Consider the following 19,703-nt stretch of genomic DNA (forward strand, 5'->3'; position numbering starts at 1 on the left):
TTCTGAACTTTCATTTTCATTTTGGAGCTTTTACTTTTGAGTTTAGATCTTATAGAATTGGGAAGGAGAATTGATCTCTCTTCTTCCTTGTTCTTGCTTGAGCACTTTTTATTTTTCTTGCTTTGGATCTTGGGTGGAGAATTGAAGAGCTTCTGTTTCAATCTCACCTTGAAATCCCTTGTTTACTTTCTCTGCATAATTGAATTTCACTTTCTGTTTACTGCTTCATCTTCTATTCTTCCTGTAATTTACTTTTCTTTATTTCTTTTGCAATTGTTCTTGTTGGATCAAGGAAGGATTTGAGATCTATACTTGTTTTCTAGTCTCTTCCACTCCTGAGATCTTCAACCATCTTTTATTTTGCTTCAATTAAGCACAAGTCATTTTCTGTTTTACATTTCAAAGCATTCTACCTTTACTATTTGAGATCTACTTCAATTCAATTCATCTTCTACTCTTCTATTTAATGAAATTTACTTCTGCTTGTTTAAATTATGCAATCCCAATTCCCAATTCCTTTTTTCATTGAAGCAATCTATATTTCTTGCACTCTAAGTTACCTCAATTTACATTTCTTGCAATTTAAGTTTCAGTCATTTAATTTGTTGTTCTTTAAGATTCAGCACCTTTACTTTCAGTTCTCTTTAATTTCTGCAATTCATCCCTTTCCCCTTTATAATTCATGCAATTTACCTTCTGTCTGCTACAAATCACTCAAATCAATCCTTGTTTGCTTAACTAAATCAACCACTAAACTAAAATTGCTCAATTCTTCAATCCCTGTGGGATCGACCTCACTCATGTGAGTTATTATTACTTGATGCGACCCGGTACACTTGCCGGTGAGTTTTGTGTTGGATCATTTTCCACACATCAAGTTTTTGGCGCCGCTGCCGGGGATTGAAATAGATTGACAATGATTAAGTGAGGTGGTAGTTTAGATCAAGCACTTTTTCTTTAATTTTGATTAATTCACTAACTGTTTGAGATTTTGTCTCAACTAACTGCACTCAATTTTCAAGAGTGCTGCTGTTTGTTCCTTGTGATTGTGTGTATGTCACAGGTAAGAAGAGAGAATCCTCACTTCTCTGAGCAAGACGAACGAACTCTCGGGAGGTTGAGAAGAGAAGCTAAAGGAAAGAGTGTTGTTGGAAAAGAAGAAGGTTCAGAGGAAGAAGAGTATCACGAAATGGAAGGAAATCCCTCAAATTCGAATCCAACAGGGGGAGTGACCAACAATAATCTTCCTCAAAGAAGAGTTCTAGCTTTTTACACATTTGCAAACCCAAGACACTGTGGGAGCAGCAATCTCACTCTCAATGTCAATGCAAACAATTTTGAGTTGAAGCCACAACTCATTACACTTGTCCAGAACAATTGTTCCTATGGAGGAAGCCCATTGGAAGATCCAAACCAGCACCTATCCACCTTCTTGAGGATTTGTGACACTGTCAAATCCAATGGTGCAAATCCTGAAACTTACAAGCTTCTGCTGTTCCCATTCTCATTGAGAGACAAGACTGCACAATGGCTTGAGACCTTCCCCCAAGGAAGTATCACTAGTTGGGATAATTTGGTGACCAAATTTCTAGCCAAATTCTACCCACCCCAAAGGATTATCAGGCTGAAAACTGAAGTGCAGACATTCACCCAATTAGATGCTGAATCGTTGTACGAAGCATGGGAGAGATACAAAGCTTTGATCAGAAAGTGTCCTCCAGAGATGTTTAATGAATGGGATATGCTGTAGAATTTCTATGAAGGCTTAACATTGAAATCTCAAGAGGCATTAGATCACTCTGCTGGAGGTTCATTACAACTGATGAAAACTGCTGAAGAAGCCCAGAATCTTGTAGATATGGTGGCCAACAACCAATACTTCTTTGCTCATCAAAGAACCCGACAACCATCACAGAGGAATGGAGTACTAGAACTGGAAGGAGTGGACTCTATTTTGGCTCAAAACAAGATGATACAACAACAAATTCAACAACAATTCAAGCAGATGGCCAAGAAAATTGACAGTCTTCAAGTAGCAGCTGTGAATACAAGCCAATCATCAACTACATGGGTGCAAAATGAAGAGAGCCAAGAAGAACAGCAACAGGAGCAAGTACAGTACATGTATAACCAAAGTTCTGGATAGAATGAGGTCTATGACGATACTTACAATTCTTCCGGGAAGAACCACCCCAACCTTAGGTGGGGAGATAACCATAACCAAAGCCAACAGCCATGGCAAAGAAACATAAACCAAAATAACTCAAGGAATAACTAGCAAAATAACAACCAAAATTCCTTCAGAAAACCACAAAACACTTACCCTAACTCTAACCATTATCCAGCCCATAACCAGTCCACCAACCAAAATGCTTACCATCCACCACCCACATCTCACAACCAACCACAAGCATCACCAGAATCTCAAAGAATCACCAACCTAGAAACTTTGATGGACAAAATGTGGAAGCACTAAGAGATGATAGCCAAGAATTAAGAAGTCTCCATAAAGAATGTGGAGAGGCAAATTGGCCAGCTCTCTAAACAATTTTCAATAGAGAAGCCATCAAGTTCCTTGCCAAGTGACACAATTCCCAATCCTAAGGAAGAGTGCAAGGCTGTGCAGTTAATAAGTGGGAGAACATTAATAAGCAACAATGACACTACAAAGAAGCAATGGAGAGCAGCAAAGGGCCAATAGAAAAGGAAAAGTCAACAGACACAGAAGAAACCAATGATCAAGATGTGATGCCAAACAAGAACACAGAAAAGCAAAAAAAGAAAGAAGACAAGCCAACCAATTTACAAGAGAGAGAGGAGAAATTAATTCAAGGACAACAACAAAAGGAGAAAGCCTTCACTCCTCCATTGCCAGATCCACAGAGGTTCAACAAAGAAACCAAGGATCAACATTTCCACAAATTCCTGGAGACTTTCAAGAAATTGGAAATCAACATCCCTTGGCTGAGGCATTGGAGCAGATGCCCTTATATGCCAAGTTCCTAAAGGAGCTCATCAACAAGAAAAGGAGTTGGAGTGAGAAGGAAACTGTAATGCTCACTGAAGAATGCAGTGCACTAATCAGAAAAGGACTCCCTCCCAAGCTTGAAGATCCTGGAGGTTTCTTCCTACCTTGCACCATTGGAAGCCAATTCATCAACAAGGAAATGTGTGACTTAGGAGCAAGAATAAATCTAATCCCATCCTCTTTAGTGGAAAAGCTTGGCATAGGAAAGGTGAAGCCAATACAGATGTTCTTGGAATTGGTGGACCAATCAGTGGTACATCCCAAAGGGGTGATTGAAAACCTTTTAGTTAAGGTTGACAAGTTCATCTTTCCTACAGACTTTGTGATCCTGGATTTAGTAGAAAATGAGAATGACTCTATAATACTTGGTCGACCATTTTTGGCCACTGCTAGAGCCATCGTAGATGTAGAACAGGGAGAGCTAACCCTCAGGATGCATGAGGAAAGCATTACCTTGAATGTATTTCCAGAATCACAAATTAATGAAGAGACAAGCAAGATAAGTAGTGACTGTTTTCCAAGGCAAGCAACCAACAACATAGTAGAGCAGAAGAATGAGCAGGTACAAGGAGGAGAAGGAATTCAAAAAGAAGCCGGGATGATAAACAAAAAGGGAGGTATCACAACTAAAGCCACTGTCAAGGAAGAAAGATTAACAAGAAAAAAGAAGAAAAACAAGAAGAAGGCTTATAAAGGGTGGAAGAATAAAAAAATCCCAACTGAAGGATTTTCCAAAGGTGACAAGGTGCAATTAGTATATCAACAGTTGGGAACAAAAGATCATTACACTGTTAACCAAGTACTCTCTCTCGAGCACATTGAAATTGAGCATCAAGGCATAGAAAGGAGGCTTACACTGAGGGGGGACAAGCTCCGACATTTCAGCCATCAACCACCCTAAGGGGATCAATGTCAAGCTAGTGACAATAAAAGAGCGCTCCATGGGAGGCAACCCATGATTTAATATTCCTGCTGTTTTAAACCCAATAAGCTATGATCACCTTAGTATGATTTTGCATTCTCATGAACAGACTCGATAAACGCATGCATTGTTTTGAAGCATATGTCAGATTTCTAAGTTTGGTGTGCCTTAAGGCACATCTTGATTAGTTTTTCAAGTATTCTTAAGCCATGTGCTTAGTCATCCTGGATGAAGCATATGACCAAACACTAAGTTTGGTGTCGGCATATGTAACAATTGTCAGAAGAACATTTCTTGTTCAGGGAATCAGGATCATATATAGATGGATCATGCATAATTACATTTTAGAACTCTATGATAGAAAAATTACATCTTATGATAAAGGTATCAATTGTGAGAAATTATCTATATTTTGCAGTCATCTCTCAGCAATAGAAAAGTTTGGTGTTCACCAAACCTTGGCTCATTTATTGAAGGACACAATTGATCCTTTATAAATAAGAAACAAAAATATTTTCTTCTTTATTGCAACACACTTACCACCGTGTACAATTACATCCTAAGGCTAGCTTATTTTGATTTAATCAGGGAAAGGAGATAGAGATAAAGACAAGAAGAAGAGGGGCCACGGCTTTGACAAGCTAAGTGAGAAGTGATCACACGCCTAAAGAAGCGTGCCTCTTGGAAAGCAAAATCTGCATGCATGCAACATTGGAAATCCAAATACATGCAAACAATGAGAAGAGAATTCTCGTCAAGCTTCACCAGGGCATGCAGACCGTTCATTCCAAGAGTCCTCTTTATTGTTCAACTCAATCCTCACCCTTCATGGTCATCAACGAACCCCCCCCCCCCCATTCATTGTGGTTTTGTTAGAAAACTTGAAGGCCTTGCCTATAAGTAGCCGTTGGCATTAAATGGCTTACACATTCATACAAGCCACAAAATATAAGGCCAACAATTCCCCTTTCTATCATAACAAAGCCGAACATCATCCCAAACACAACCCACTTTTCCCTTCTTCTCACCCCAAATCTAATGGCCTCTTCAAGATCAGAAAGAAGGCCAGAAAAGGAACCAATGGTGACCGAACCTCCATCTTATGATGCAAGAAAATTTAGGTCCCAATTCCACGAAGGGAGATATCACAGGCTCATGAAGACAAAGCATGTCATTTATGAGAATGGCCTTGAGCTGAAGGACGGGGAGTACCACATCATGAGGCAAATCACTAAGGAAAGAAGGTGGGAACTTCTATGCGATCCTCTTGTCAACATTAGTGCAGTCATGATCAGGGAATTTTATGCAAATGCTATAAAAGAGAGCAAAGACAGCGCCCCCTACAAGATGGATTTCAGTCCAGCAGCCATCACAAGGGCCCTGAAGTTGAGGACCATAACTTATGCAGAGCCTAGTTTTGAGACCAGATTGTAGATGGAAAATAATCCCGATGAGATCTTACAAGGATATGCATGGAAGGCACAGACTGAGAAAGAGATTCAAAAGGAGTCCCAAGCCACTTGAAAAGAATAAATCTCACTCATGTGGCCAAGGGGTGGTATGAGATAGTAAGGAGATCTATCCTTCCTACTGGAAACACCTCATGGGTCACAATCAAGCGAGCACTCTTGACATACTGCATCCTACATGGAGGTGAAATCAACCTCGCACAACTCATAGCTGACAGTATTCAAGAGATAGCCGAAAGCACAAGCAAATCAAGTAGGTTTGGCCATCCAAGCACCATCCTCAGGCTATGCAACAAAGCTGGAGTAATTTTTGAAGATGAGGACACAGAAAAAGTGAAAAAAGGGAAATGAATCACAAAGAAGAGCATGGAAAGGATGAATGAAGAAGATGATCACGAGGGGGTGGTAGCTCCCAGACAAAGAAAGTCACAAAGAGAGGAAGGACAAGAGCAAGCTCATGGTGCCATAGACATGAGTCAACTACAAAGAGCAATTGAAGAGCTATCCCAGCAACTCATGCAAGCACAACAAGAGCAATATCCAGAGCGCCAGGAGCAATATTTGAGGGATAAAGAGGAACGAGAGGCTTCGCAACATCAAATGGAGGAAAAACAAGAGAGCTGGCAACAACAAATGATGGCTCAGCAGCAAGAGTTTCAAGCAGAGATTCTCGAAGGTCAGAAAGAGCAATCAAAAGAATTTCGAGAATCATATGATAAGCTGTACTTTAGTCAAGCTAAAGCAGGGGAATATAGTCACAACCTGTATCAGTGGATGAACATTCATCATACTATGGTAGAGGTTAGACATGTACAACGAGTAGAGTATGATGAAAATATACAAGCAAGGTTGGAGTATTTGACCCACAATTTGCCAGCACTAAATCAACAAATCAAACCATTTGAGAAATGCCAAGAATTTAGAGACTATCAGCAAGCAAAGTCTCATCACTATACAGAGATAACTCTTCAAAGATTGGAAGAAGCTAGGCTCTCAGGACTCTTAGATTCTGTCTGGGATAGAAGATGCCCTAGTGAAGAAATCCAAGATTATTCCAAGCTAGGGAAGAGAAAGAAAAAGAAGGAAGAATCAAGCAGAAGCCACAACCATTAGAAGGTGGCAAAGTTCTTTCATGCTTTTAATAAGGAAGATGCATGTCTGAAACATGATATGCCTCCAATGTCTCTTTTCTTTTATTTCATCCATCCTGCACTTTTATAGGTTCAATAAGTAGCTAGAAAAATAAATTGCATATATGTTTGTCATTCAGCACTTAGCTTTAAATTTTGTTTTGTTTCCCATATGCTTGAATAAAAGAGAAATGTTTGAATTAGAAAGTAAATATCCAATGTTGCATAAGTTAGAATGGAAGTTAGTGGTGGTATGTGTTTGATTAAATGCATAACTCATGAAATAAATGCTGCATAATGTCATTTTCATTAAAGTGTGAACTAGCTTGCTGTCATAAAGGCTTGTATAAGTCAGGATCCCTTGAGAACAAAATAAAACAGAAAGAAAAGGAAGAAGAAAAAGCTAAAAGTGGCAAAGAAAAACAAAGAATAAGGCTAGGCACCAATAGCTTGGACCCTATGACACATGCCTGTGGTGCTTTTGTGCTAGGATATGCTTGGGCAAGTAGGTTCTGAGGAGTATTTCAAAACTTGGCCACTTAGATCAACTGATTTGGGATTGCCAACTGAAAGCCCACAATAAAGAGCAACCTAATTACAAAGCATTTAGTTATCCAAAGAGATGCTGGGCATCAATGATCCTAGGAGGAAAAAAGGTGAGTCATGTGTCCGTGGTGAAGAAATGTTGGGCAAAAATAAAGCCAAAGGCTGCTGCAACATTTGCCACAAAGCCTTCAATGAATAAAAAGCTCTTTAAGCAAAACGAAGAAAGAAAAGTTAGCAATGGAACAAGCATAAATGAAGCCTTGTAACAGCAAGTTTAATAAGCCTTTAAGGGAAACACCTCTTATGTAACAGCAAACAATAACTGAGTTATCATTGTCTGCATAAAAACTCCATGAACCAAGTTCAATTTTATGCTTAATAAGGATATGCATGCTTCTCTTTTTCATTTCATTCCCTCTTATGTTTGATGCTTGCTTGGGGACAAGCAAGATTTAAGTTTGGTGTTGTGATGACAAGTCATCATATGCCTATTTTTCAAGCTAATTTCACTTGTTTCACTAGTTTTTATGCACTTTCTTACATTATAAGTAAGCAATTTAGAGTGGAAATGCATGGTTTCTTTGAATCAAACAACCACCATTTAATTGATGCTAAATCATGAAGTTTAAAGCTAAATTCAGTTGATTTTTAATGATTCATAAACCTTGTGAATTTGGTGATACTTTGATTGGTTGTTTTGATTATTTGTAGGTGAAGAAAAAAAGAAAACAAGAAAGTGTGGCCTAAGAAGTGTGGCCCAAAGAATAAAAGAGTGTGGCAAAGGAAGCAATGAAGCATGGCGCATGGAAGGAGGAAGCATAGTGCTCTCTTCAGGAGCGGAGCACTCTTTCAAGGAAGCACAACAATAGACCAAGGAAACAAGGCTCAATGCTCTGCTCCCCTTGAGAGCGGAGCACAATTTGGGAAACAAGAAACAAGGGAGGAAGAACATTGCTCCGCTCTCCTTGAGAGCATTTTCGGGCTTCTCTTGAAGGAAAATTGAAGGAAAATGTCTCCAAATGGCCCCCATGGGTTTCGAACCCAATCACAAGAAGGAAGGGGGGCAGCACTCAAATGCAAGGAAATTGGCTTGTTTTCAACTTCCAAGGTTCGAACACAAGACCTCCAGGGAGGTAAAGGCCTAGGCGTTACTTTGGTGCCAAGGAAACCAAGAAAACAAATGTAGCAACTTCCTCCACCAAGTCTCGAACCAAGTGCCCCTTGGAAGCACCAATGCTCTGCTCTCCACTCCTTGGCGCACACAAGCACGCATCATGACACAGTCCAGGGAAGCAAGGAGCGCACAAGACACACACTGCTCCGCTCTCCACAAGAGCGGACCATTATCCTGATGCCTCTCCAAGCCTTGGCACGCAACAAGGATCTCCAACATAAGCTTCAATGCTCCGCTCTCCACAAAAGCAGAGCATCCTCCTGGGAGCAACGCTTGGGCTGGAAATTCACTTAAAAATCCAATTTAATTCAATTCTTCACCCATCTTTTAAGCCCATGCAAATTCTAAAATTCAAGAATAGAAAGTGTATAAATAGAAGCTAGTTTGATTTAGTTAGGACCTTTTACCTTGAATATTTTTTCTTTTACTTTTACCTCTAGACTCACTTTAAAATTTTCTGAACTTTCATTTTCATTTTGGAGCTTTTACTTTTGAGTTTAGATCTTAGAGAATTGGGAAGGAGAATTGATCTCTCTTCTTCCTTGTTCTTGCTTGAGCACTTTTTATTTTTCTTGCTTTGGATCTTGGGTGGAGAATTGAAGAACTTCTGTTTCAATCTCACCTTGAGATCTCTTGTTTACTTTCTCTGCATAATTGAATTTCACTTTCCGTTTAATGCTTCATCTTCTATTCTTCCTGTAATTTACTTTTCTTTATTTCTCTTTTGCAATTGTTCTTGTTGGATCAAGGAAGGATTTGAGATCTAGACTTGTTTTCTAGTCTCTTCCACTCATGAGATCTTCAACCATCTTTTATTTTGCTGCAATTAAGCACAAGTCATTTTCTGTTTTACGTTTCAAAGCATTCTACCTTTACTATTTGAGATCTACTTCAATTCAATTCATCTTCTACTCTTGTATTTAATGAAATTTACTTCTGCTTGTTTAAATTCTGCAATCCCAATTCCCAATTCCTTTTTTCATTCAAGAAATCTATATTTCTTGCACTCTAAGTTACCTTAATTTACATTTCTTGCAATTTAAGTTTCAGTCATTTAATTTGTTGTTCTTTAAGATTCAGCACCTTTACTTTCAGTTCTCTTTAATTTCTGCAATTCATCCCTTTCCCCTTTATAATTCATGCAATTTACCTTCTGTCTGCTACAAATCACTCAAATCAATCCTTTTTTGCTTGACTAAATCAACCACTAAACTAAAGTTGCTCAATTCTTCAATCCCTGTGGGATCGACCTCACTCATGTGAGTTATTATTACTTGATGCGACCCGGTACACTTGCCGGTGAGTTTTTTGTTGGATCGTTTTCCACACATCAGTTTCCATTGTTATCCCTGCCTCCTCTGTTGTGATTGTCCCTCCAACCTTGGTTCGAATTATCTCTCCAGCCTTGGTTGGGGTTATCCTGCCATCCATGGTTGTAGCTGCCACGTTGATTGTATCCTTGGTTGGGGCGGTCATAGAAGTTGTGAGTGGCTGCCACAGTGTGGTCTTCCGGTTGGAGTTGCAGACACTCATCAGTATAATGACTGTAATCTGTACAGATTCCGCATACTCTTTGGGGAACCAACTGTTGGCTGTGCTGTGGTGGGGAAGGCTGAACTTGCTGAGCTTGTTGTTGACTTAGTTGCATCTGCTTCAGTAAATTGGTCATTTCACATAAGCTCTGAGTTATAGCAGCAGTCTCTTTGCTAGTGGATACCTCTGCAACAGCTCTTGACCGACCTTGCTTCTACTTGTGATTCCTAGTAGATTTAGCTAAGTCGCTGATCAATTGCCATGCCTCTTTTGTAGTCTTGTACTTCTTCATAGACCCATTGCTAGCACCTTCCAATGTGGTCCTATCTTGAGATTTCATGCCCTGTGTAAAGTTGCCGAGCAACACTATGTTGTCAATCATATGGTAGGGACATGCTTCCAGAAGATTATTGAAGCGTTCCAAATATTCATAGAGAGTTTCAGATTCGTCCTGAACGATCATGGACATGTCTTTCCTCAGTTTATCGGCAACCTCAGCTGGAAAGAATTTCTCCAATAATTTTCTTCTAAGCGTATCCCAGTTAGAAACAGTTGCTCTGGATTGAGTGTAGTACCACTCTTTTGCTTTCCCCTCAAGAGAGAATGGGAAAGCCTTTAGCAGAATAGAAGTTTCGTCAGTGCCATCACGCTTAACAGTAGAACAAGTTGTCTGAAAATCCCTAAGGTGCTTGATAGGCTCTTGAGCAGGTAAGCCATGAAACTTGGGCATCAAGTTGAGTAGTGCAGACTTTATTTTAAAATCCACAGCCACTGCTGGGTGTTGTGCCTGGAATGGTTGTAGTGTAAAATCAGGGGCCTCAGCCTCCTGGATAGTGACTCTCCTAGGTGCTGCCATGTCACCTGCACATAAATCAACTGGATCAGTAGAGAGGGAGCTTGTTTCTACCTTAGATGACGTTTTAGGTTCGTCCTCAGAGAGGACTAGCCGACGCCGAGCTTGCATTATACGTGAAATAGTATTTTCAATCTCAGGGTTAAATACTGGCAAGCTTGGATCAGGAAGTGAGCGCGTCATTTAATGAAAGAAACGTGCAGCTCATAGTAATAAAAATAAAAAAGAAAAATGCAATTAAATAAATTCCAATCAATAAATTAGCACACTATTCCAACTCCCCGGCAACGGTGCCAAAAATTGACGTGAGCGAAAATTGGCAGATTAAAAATTAATTAGAGAAATGGCGTTGTGAGTACAGTTCTTAACCGGTAAAAATCCACTCGTCAATTTAGAAAATGGTTGTCACAAATTTTAGAAATAAAATACTGGAGTATGAGTCCCAGGTCGTCTCCCAACGAGTTGCAGGAAGGTGTGCTATTTTATCAATCAGAGGTTTTCAAAAGGGGGTTTGAATTTGATGAACAGAAAATTAAATTTGAGAAATTATATGATTTAAATAAAATATTGACTTGGAGAAGATTAATTGGAAGTTCCATCCTTGTTGGAATTTAATCAAGAGCAATTAATAATTAGTCATTGTTTTAATTTAGTTAACTCTCAACGAATGAAGGGAAGTCAAATTAAAAGTCAACTTCTATTTACAAGTCCTAATCCTCTCCCTTGGAAAGGATTAGAGTCAATGAATAACAAGCCAACCAACAATGCACCAATTACAATTGAACTCTTGAGTATTCTAACTCAAGGATCTCCTTTTAATCATCTCCCAATCAAGTTGGGGAACTACTCACTCATCATAATTATAGACTTCACAGAATCAATGGGGAAAATAAGAGAAGACATAATAAATAATAAAAAAGAGATTAATTAAAAATAAAGATAGTCTGTATTAATAACTTGTGAAAATAATCCAATGTCAACTCTGGAGGAATTAAGAATATGGAAGAATAAATGAAAAGTAAATAACAAGCTATAATGACTAGTACCGGAGGTAGACTCTTCTCAAAAGCTAAAACCAAAATCTTCAAAATCCTAAATATGAATGTTTAAGTGAGAAACCTAGGGGAGAAGTAAATTCAAATGTTTAAGTGAGAAACCTAGGGGAGAAGTAAATTCAGATCTAAAAGCTTGAAATTATGCGGAATGAATTGTTATTTTTGTCTCTGCATGTTCCCTGGCTCTAATATGTGTTTCTGGACCGAAAACTGGGTTGAAATTCGGCCCAGAATCTCTATCAGCGACTTTTGTAATTCTGCAGATCGCGCACGTCACGCAGCCGCGTCGTCCACACAATCGCGTCACTCAGCGTCTCTCGTACCACGCGTGCGCATTGTCCACGCATTCACGTCGTTCGTGCAGCTTCTAATCTGTGCGGTCGCGTCAGGTACGCGAGTGCGTCACTCTGATTTCTTCCATTTTGCGCGGTCGTGTGAGCCATGCGACCGCGTGACTTCTCGCTGGTCATCTCCTCAATTCCCTGAGTTCCTTCCATTTTTGCATGCTTCCTCTTCATTCCTTACGCCATTCTTGCCCTATGAAGCCTGAAACACTTAACACACATATCATGGCATCGAATGGTGTGAAGGAAGATAAAAATAGACAACTAAAAGATCTAAGGAAGCAAGTTTTTAATCATAGAATATTTTTAGGAAGGAATTGTAAATACATGCAAATCATATGAATAAGTAGGTGAAGACTTGATAAAACCACACAATTAAATACAATTTGAATCACAAAATAGTGGTTTATCATGTACACCATTGGATTTTACAGTATCACATATCCTCAAGAATGTGTTGAGATCCTAATTTGGATCTTCTTGAGCACTTCCTCCATATGAACAGTTATTCTGAACTAGTGTGATGAGTTGGGGTTTTAACTCAAAATTTTTAGCATGGATTGTTGGCTTGAGGATGTTACTGCCACAGTTTCCTGGATTTGGGTTAATGTAGGAGCCTAAAACTCTCCTCTCATGCCCAGCTTGATTTTCAGCACCTCCTCCAACATTGTCGTGCACTTCGTCTTCCATGGTGGTTGTTAGATCTTCTTTCACTGGTTCTTCTTCAACTATGCCTTTACCTCTAGCCTCCCTCCTGAATCTATGGAAGGTTCTCTTAGGTTCACTATCAAAAGAGGTTGAAGTTTCTCCTCTTCTTCCTGTCATACAGTCAACACACAGCAAGAAAAGAGCAAGTGAAAGAATCTCCTTAGTCGAAATTAGTGGTTAGCTTGAGTGATGCAATTAATCAAACAGTTAGAAGAGTGAAAGTATAAACAATGAATAGCTAAAGAAATCTCAAAAAGAAGAGAAAGAAAAACAGAGATTAGAAAGGAATTTAAAGATTACACTAGGAAATGAATAAGAAAACAATTAAGGAAAAATAAAAATGCTTAATCTAGCTCTCCAATCAATTTAATCATTGTCAAATTCAAACCAATCCCCAGCAATGGCACCATAAAACTTGATGAGTTTGAGATTCACTCCCCTCCCAATAATATTGATGAATCCGCTCTTGGCAAGCACACCAAAATTATCGTCAAGTATTAACTCACAGTGGAGTGGGATCGTATCCACAGAGATTGGTAGATTTGAACAATTTTAATTAATTGGTAAATTAGTCAAGCTTAACAAAGTAAGTTGTAAGTGCAGAATTATAAATGGCAAAAACATAAATGGCAAAAGAATAAAGGAAAGCAATAAAGTGCAGAAATAGAAATAGCAGGAATGTAAAGGGGAATGGGAATTTGTAGAATGTAAATAAAAGCTATAAAAGAATGGGAGAGATAAGAATGGGGGAATTCATTGAGATTAGGAGATATTGTCTCTTTGGATTAAATCCAGCTCATATCCTCTTCAATCATGCAACTCATCAAAATTCCTTCTAGAAAATCAAAGAGAAGATGAAGAGAAGAAGAAATTCACTATCATTAATCCATCCAGTACAATAGAGCTTCCTCTCTCAATGAGAGGGAATTTAGCTACTCATAGTTCAGAAAGAAAGTACAAAAGATGGAAGAGATGAAGTGGGAAAAGTGAATTAAAAACTAAAACTCTACAATCTCTTGAGATAGTGATCTCTGTGACTTGTTAACCCCCCATTTTCCAATACATCCAAGGGTATTTATACTACTCCTAGATCTAGAAAATAAAGGAAATTACAAAAGTGAAAAGAAAATTACAATTTGGAGGAAAAAGAAACTCAACAAATGTGATCTTCCAGCTGGCGTGTGACTAGCGCTTCTCTGGCAGGTCATGCTCCCTCTGTTTCTGACTTGGCATGCCACGCCTCACCATTCAAGTGGCACGCCATCCTCTGTTTCACCCGTGGGGTGCCACGCTGATGAGCGGATAATTTATACGCTTTTTGGCATTATTTTTAGGTAGTTTTTAGTATGATTTAGTTAGATTTTAGTATATTTTTATTAGTTTTTATGCAAAAATCACATTTCTGGTCTTTACTATGAGTTTGTGTATTTTTTTGTATTTTCAGATATTTTCTGGATGAAATTGAGGGACCTGAGCAAAAATCTGATTCAGAGGCTGAAAAAGTACTAAAGATGCTGTTGGATTCTGACCTCCCTGTACTCGAAGTGGTTTTTCTGGAGTTACATATACCCAATTGGGGCACTCTCAATTGCGTTGGAAAGTAGACATCCTGGGCTTTCCAGCAATATATGATAGTCCATACTTTGCCTGATTTTTAATGATGAAAACGGGCGTTTAAATGCCAACTTCTTGCCCTATTCTGGCGTTAAACGCCAGAACTGAGTTACAAGCTTGAGTTAAATGTTTAAACTGGCACCAAAGCTGGCGTTTAACTCCAAGAAAAGTCTCTACACATGAAAGCTTCAATGCTCAGCAGAAGCACACACCAAGTGGGCTCGGAAGTGGATTTCTGTATTATTTACTTATCTCTATAAACCTTAGCTACTAGTTTTAGTATAAATATTACTTTTCTCATGGTATTAGAGGTCTTGGTTATTCTAGTTCCCCCTCTGGGGGACGAAACCAATGAACACCATTATCACTTATGTATTTTCAATGGTAGAGTTTCTACACACCATAGATTAAGGTGTGGATCTCTGCTGTTCCTCATGTATTAATGCAATTACTACTGTTCTTCTATTCAATTCAAGCTTATTCTTGTTCTAAGATATTCACTCGCACTTCAACCTGATGAATGTGATGATCCATGACACTCATTATCATTCTCCCTTATGAACGCGTGCCTGACAACCACTTCTGTTCTACATGCAATAGCTTGAGTGTGTATCTCTTGGCCTCCTGGTTCACGATGCATGGTTGCCTCTCCTGACAACAGAGCTTCCATTCTGTGCAATCAGAGTCTTCGTGGTATAAGCTAGAATCACATGGGCAGCATTCTTCAAATCTGGAAAGTCTAAACCTTGTCTGTGGTATTCCGAGTAGGATCTGGGATGGGATGACTGTGACGAGCTTCAAACTCGCGAGTGTTGGGTGCAGTGACAGTGTGCAAAAGAATCAATGGATCTTATTCTGACATGATCGAGAACCGACAGATGATTAGTGATGTGTGGAAAACGATCCAACACAAAACTCACCGGCAAGTGTACCGGGTCGCATCAAGTAATAATAACTCACATGAGTGAGGTCGATCCCACAGGGATTGAAGGATTGAGCAATTTTAGTTTAGTGGGTGGTTTAGTCAAGCGAATCAAGTGTTGGTTGAGTGATTTGTGTTTAACAGGAAGTAAATGACAGTAAATGTAAAGGGGGAAGGGAAAAGTGCAGTAAATTGAAGAACAGAATTGTAAAGTTGCAGAATCTTAAAGAGCAAGAAAGTAAATGACTGAAACTTAAAGTGCAAGAAATTTAAAGTGCAGTAACTTAAATGGCAAGAAGAATTGAGGAAAGGGATTGCAAGATCTAAGTAAATTGCAGCAATTGATCTAGCAGAATTTAAATCAGAAGCAATTAGCATTCAAACAGAGAGAAAATAAAATGCAGCAAAGGTTCACAGAAGAACCAAGAGTGAATTATGATCTCAGGATCCCAAGGGCTTAGGTAGCAGAGCCTAAAACCCAATTTCCTTCCCAGATCTGAATTATCTAAGCAATTGACAGAAAATTAAAGAAGGAGCAATAGAAGAACAGAATTGGAATTGAATTATGCAGAAAACAAAGTGCAAAGAGCTTGAATGGGAATTGGGACAGAATTTCCCCAATTTCACACACCCAAAACTCAAAAACAAGAGAGTAGAATTGCCCAAGGGAAATGAGGAAGGAGATCAGTCAATTCTCCCTTGATCCTCTTAGTTCTCGGACAAGTCTCTCAAGAAAGCTCAAAGAAATTGAAATTCAAAAGCCAAGGTAAAAGTCTAAGTGGTAAAAAGTAAAATAAAAGCTCAAGGTAGCTAAAAGTCCTAATTCAATCAAACTAACTCCTATTTATACACTTTCTATTCTTGGATTTTGGGATTTGGATGGGCTTTTGAGTTGGTGAAGAAATGAGCTAACATGGGATTTTAATTTAAATTTTCGGCCTATGAAATTCACTCCCAGGAGGCTGCCCTGCCCTTGTGGAGGGCAGGGCAGAAAATTGATGCATGGTGCACAAGTTTGGTGCGGCCTTGGTGCAAGTTGGTGCTGCGTGGTGCGCGTCTGGTGTTGCCAGGGGTGCGAGTCTGGCACGGCGTGGTGCTTGAGAGGCTGCCCTGCCCGCGCCAAGGGCAGGGCGGGAAGTTTGGTGCGTGCTGATGCATGCCTTGGATGAGTGTTGCGCGTATGGTGTTGCCAGGGGGAAATTGGTGCGCGCAAATCAAAATTGGTGCGCTACACAAGATCCTGCCCGCGCCAAGGGCAGGGCAGAGAAGGCTTTGGTGCGCCAGGGGAGGAACGCGCGCGTCAGATGCTTGCCAGGACGAGAGTTTGGTGCGCCAGGAAGCAAAGTTGGTGCGCCAGAAATTGTTGTGTGGTGCGCCAGTCCAATTGCTGCCCTGCCCGCGCCAAGGGCAGGGCAGTGTTGCCATATTGCACGCCCGTGTTCGAACCTGGGCGGACGCACGCTTCTCATTTTTTTGCTTGATTTCTTGGCACGGCAATGGGTCTTGGAGCTTGGCTTCCTCATGGTTTCTTGTTCGAACCTTGTGGCTTGCATAGTTGATATTTTTTTGTTGATTTTCTTCCTTGAGGTGCTCGATTCTGCTCTCCACAAGGGCAGGGCAGAATTTGCTTTCTCTTGGTTCCAAGGCACATTTTGTGCTCTGCCTTTGGAGTGGGCAGGGCAGAATTGCCTTCTCCTCTTGGTCACCCAATGTTGCCCTCCTAGAGGGCATTCTGCCCTTGTGGAGGGCAATGTTGCTTCCCCCATTTATACGGCACGCTTCTTCTTGATTCGGCCACGCTTTTCTTTCCTCGGCTACACTTTTTATGCCACGCTTTTCCTTTTCTCTTCTTTCCTTCACCTATAATAAACCAAACAACCACTCAAAGTATCACTAAATTCAAGAGGCTTATAAATCAATTAAAATTCAATCAAAATTAGCTTAAACCTCATGATTTAACATTAATTTCATGGTGGTTGCTTGATTTAGAGAAGTTATGCATTTTCACTCCAAATCACTAACTTAGGATGCAAGAAAGTGCATAAATGCTAACAAAACAAGTGAAATTAGCTTGAAAAATGGGTATATGATGACTTGTCATCAATTAGCCATGCGGGAAACCGTAGAGGACCATTTTCACTGAGAGGATGGATGGTAGCCATTGACGACGGTGATCCCCCTACATACAGCTTGCCACGGAAAGGAGTATGAATGATTTAATAAAGACAATAGGAACGCAAAGATTCAAAAGGAATAATGCATCTCCATATGCTTATCTGAAATTCCCACCAATGAATTACATAAGTATCTCTATCTTTATTTTATGTTTATTTATCTTTTAATTATCAAAAATTCATAACCATTTGAATACGCCTGACTGAGATTTACAAGATGACCATAGCTTGCTTCAAGCCGACAATCTCCATGGGATCGACCCTTACTCACGTAAGGTATTACTTGGACGACCCAGTGCACTTGCTAGTCAGCTGCACAGAGTTGTAAAAAATGTGAATCACGATTTCGTGTACCAAGTTTTTGGCGCCGTTGCCTGGGATTGTTCGAGTTTGGAAAACTGACGGTTCATCTTGTTGCTTAGATTAGGTATTTTTCTTTTTTATTTTGTTCTTCAGAATTTTTAAGAATGAATTCTAGAGTTTCAGATGATGCTTTTATCATCACAGGAGCCAGTTGATTCCCATCAATTTGGTTGTTGTATGTAATGTCCTGCTGAAGCTTGGTTAACCATGTCTAATCTTTTTAGACTGAAGCTTTAGACTAACATTTCATGATTCCTGGAATTCTTATTAAAAATTTTTAGTTTCTTATTTCCTTTTTCAAAAAAAAAATTTTCGAAAAATCACAAAAAAATTTAATAAAATCATAAAATCAAAAATAATTTGTATGTCTTGTTTGAGCCTAGTGTCAAATTTTAAGTTTGGTGTCAACTGCATATTTCTATTTTTCCTGCATTTTTCAAAAATATATGTATTGTGTTCTTCATTGATCTTTAAGTTGTTCTTGATGATTTTCTTTGTCTGATCTTTAAATTCTCTGGTTTTGTGTCTTTTGTTGTTTTTCATGTGCATTCTCAACTTATTATTGTCTCTAGTATGAAAATTTCTAAGTTTAGTGTCTTGCATATCTTTCTTTTCTAATTTTTTTTCAAAAATATGTTCTTGATGTTCATCATGATCTTCAAAGTGTTCTCGGTGTTCATCTGGACATTTAAAGTTTTCTTGCATGCATTATCTGTTTGATTCTAATTTTTTCATAATTAGTTTCATTTTGTTGTTTTTCTTTCTCCTCATTAAAAATTCAAAATTTTTTTTTCAAAATTATGTCTTTTTAAGTCAATAATACAGAGAATTGAAGATTCAGAACGTACAGCAGAGGAATCATAGAGAAAAAGATGGGTGTTCAAAACGCCCAGTGAAAAAGGAAATCTGGCGTTTAAACGCCAGCCAGGGTATCTGGCTGGGCGTTTAACGCCCAAAGAGGTAGCCAAGTGGGCGTTAAACGCCAGAATGGATACCATTCTGGGCGTTTAATGCCAGGATAGCACCAAGGAGGTAGTTTTGTTTTCAATTCAAATCTTTTTAAAATTTTCAAGTTTTAAAACTAATTTTTCAAAATCTTATCTTTTTCATATCCTCTCATATCAATCATATCTTTGTCAAAATCAAATCTTTTTCATTTTTCTTTTAATATTTTCAAAAATCCTTGCTAACAATTAATGTTGTGATTCAAAAATTTCAAGTTTGATACTTTCTTGTTAAGAAAGGTTCAATATTTGAATTTTAGAATCATATCTTTTAGTTTCTTGTTAGTCAAGTCATCAATTTTAAAAATCAAATCTTTTCAAAAATCTTTTTCAACCATATCTTTTCCATCATATCTTTTTAAAAATCAAATCTTTTTCAATCAAATATTTTCCAAATCATATGTTTTTCAAATCTTAATTTCCAAATCTTTTTCTAACTTCTTATCTTTTCAAAACTTACTATTTCTTATCTTTTTCAAAACCACTTAACCACTTTCTCACTTTTGATTTTCGAAAACCATTAACCATTTTTCAAAATTCTTTTTAATTAACTAATTGTTTTAAATTTTGATTTAATTTTCGAAAATTACCTCTCTCTCATCTCTTTCTATTTAATCACTAACACCTATCCTCCTTTAATAATTCGGACCCCCTCTCTCTCATTCCTTATATATTCGAATTCGCCTCTATCTACCTCACCCTTCTATTCTTATTTTCCTCTAACACCTTAAGGAATCTCTATACTGTGACATAGAGGATTCCTCTTCCTTTCTGTTCTCTTCTTTTTTATATGAGTAGGAGCAAGGACAAGAATATTCTTGTTGAAGCTGACCCTGAACCTGAAAGGACTCTGAAGAAGAAGCT

At 38.7% G+C, this 19,703-nt stretch overlaps 1 protein-coding gene across 1 annotated transcript; it reads left to right on the plus strand.

The window, feature by feature from the left end:
- The first annotated feature begins 5,890 nt into the window (after positions 1 to 5,890).
- Positions 5,891 to 6,532, plus strand: LOC130934204 (uncharacterized). Its single transcript, XM_057863791.1, has 2 exons — positions 5,891 to 6,095; positions 6,219 to 6,532. The coding sequence occupies exons 1-2, from the start codon at positions 5,891 to 5,893 to the stop codon at positions 6,530 to 6,532; spliced, it is 519 nt and encodes a 172-aa protein (XP_057719774.1).
- Positions 6,533 to 19,703: the final 13,171 nt, after the last annotated feature.

Source organism: Arachis stenosperma, chromosome 6 (assembly GCF_014773155.1).
Source record: "Arachis stenosperma cultivar V10309 chromosome 6, arast.V10309.gnm1.PFL2, whole genome shotgun sequence".
Lineage (NCBI taxonomy): Eukaryota > Viridiplantae > Streptophyta > Magnoliopsida > Fabales > Fabaceae > Arachis > Arachis stenosperma.

What these genes read in the sequence shown, in the direction of transcription:
- LOC130934204 (XM_057863791.1), top strand. Translation starts at nt 5,891, where the DNA reads ATGAGTCAACTACAAAGAGCAATTGAAGAGCTATCCCAGCAACTCATG. An exon ending in TCAAGCAGAGATTCTCGAAG is followed by an intron (nt 6,096 to 6,218) that starts GTCAGAAAGAGC and finishes ATACTATGGTAG; the next exon opens with AGGTTAGACATGTACAACGA.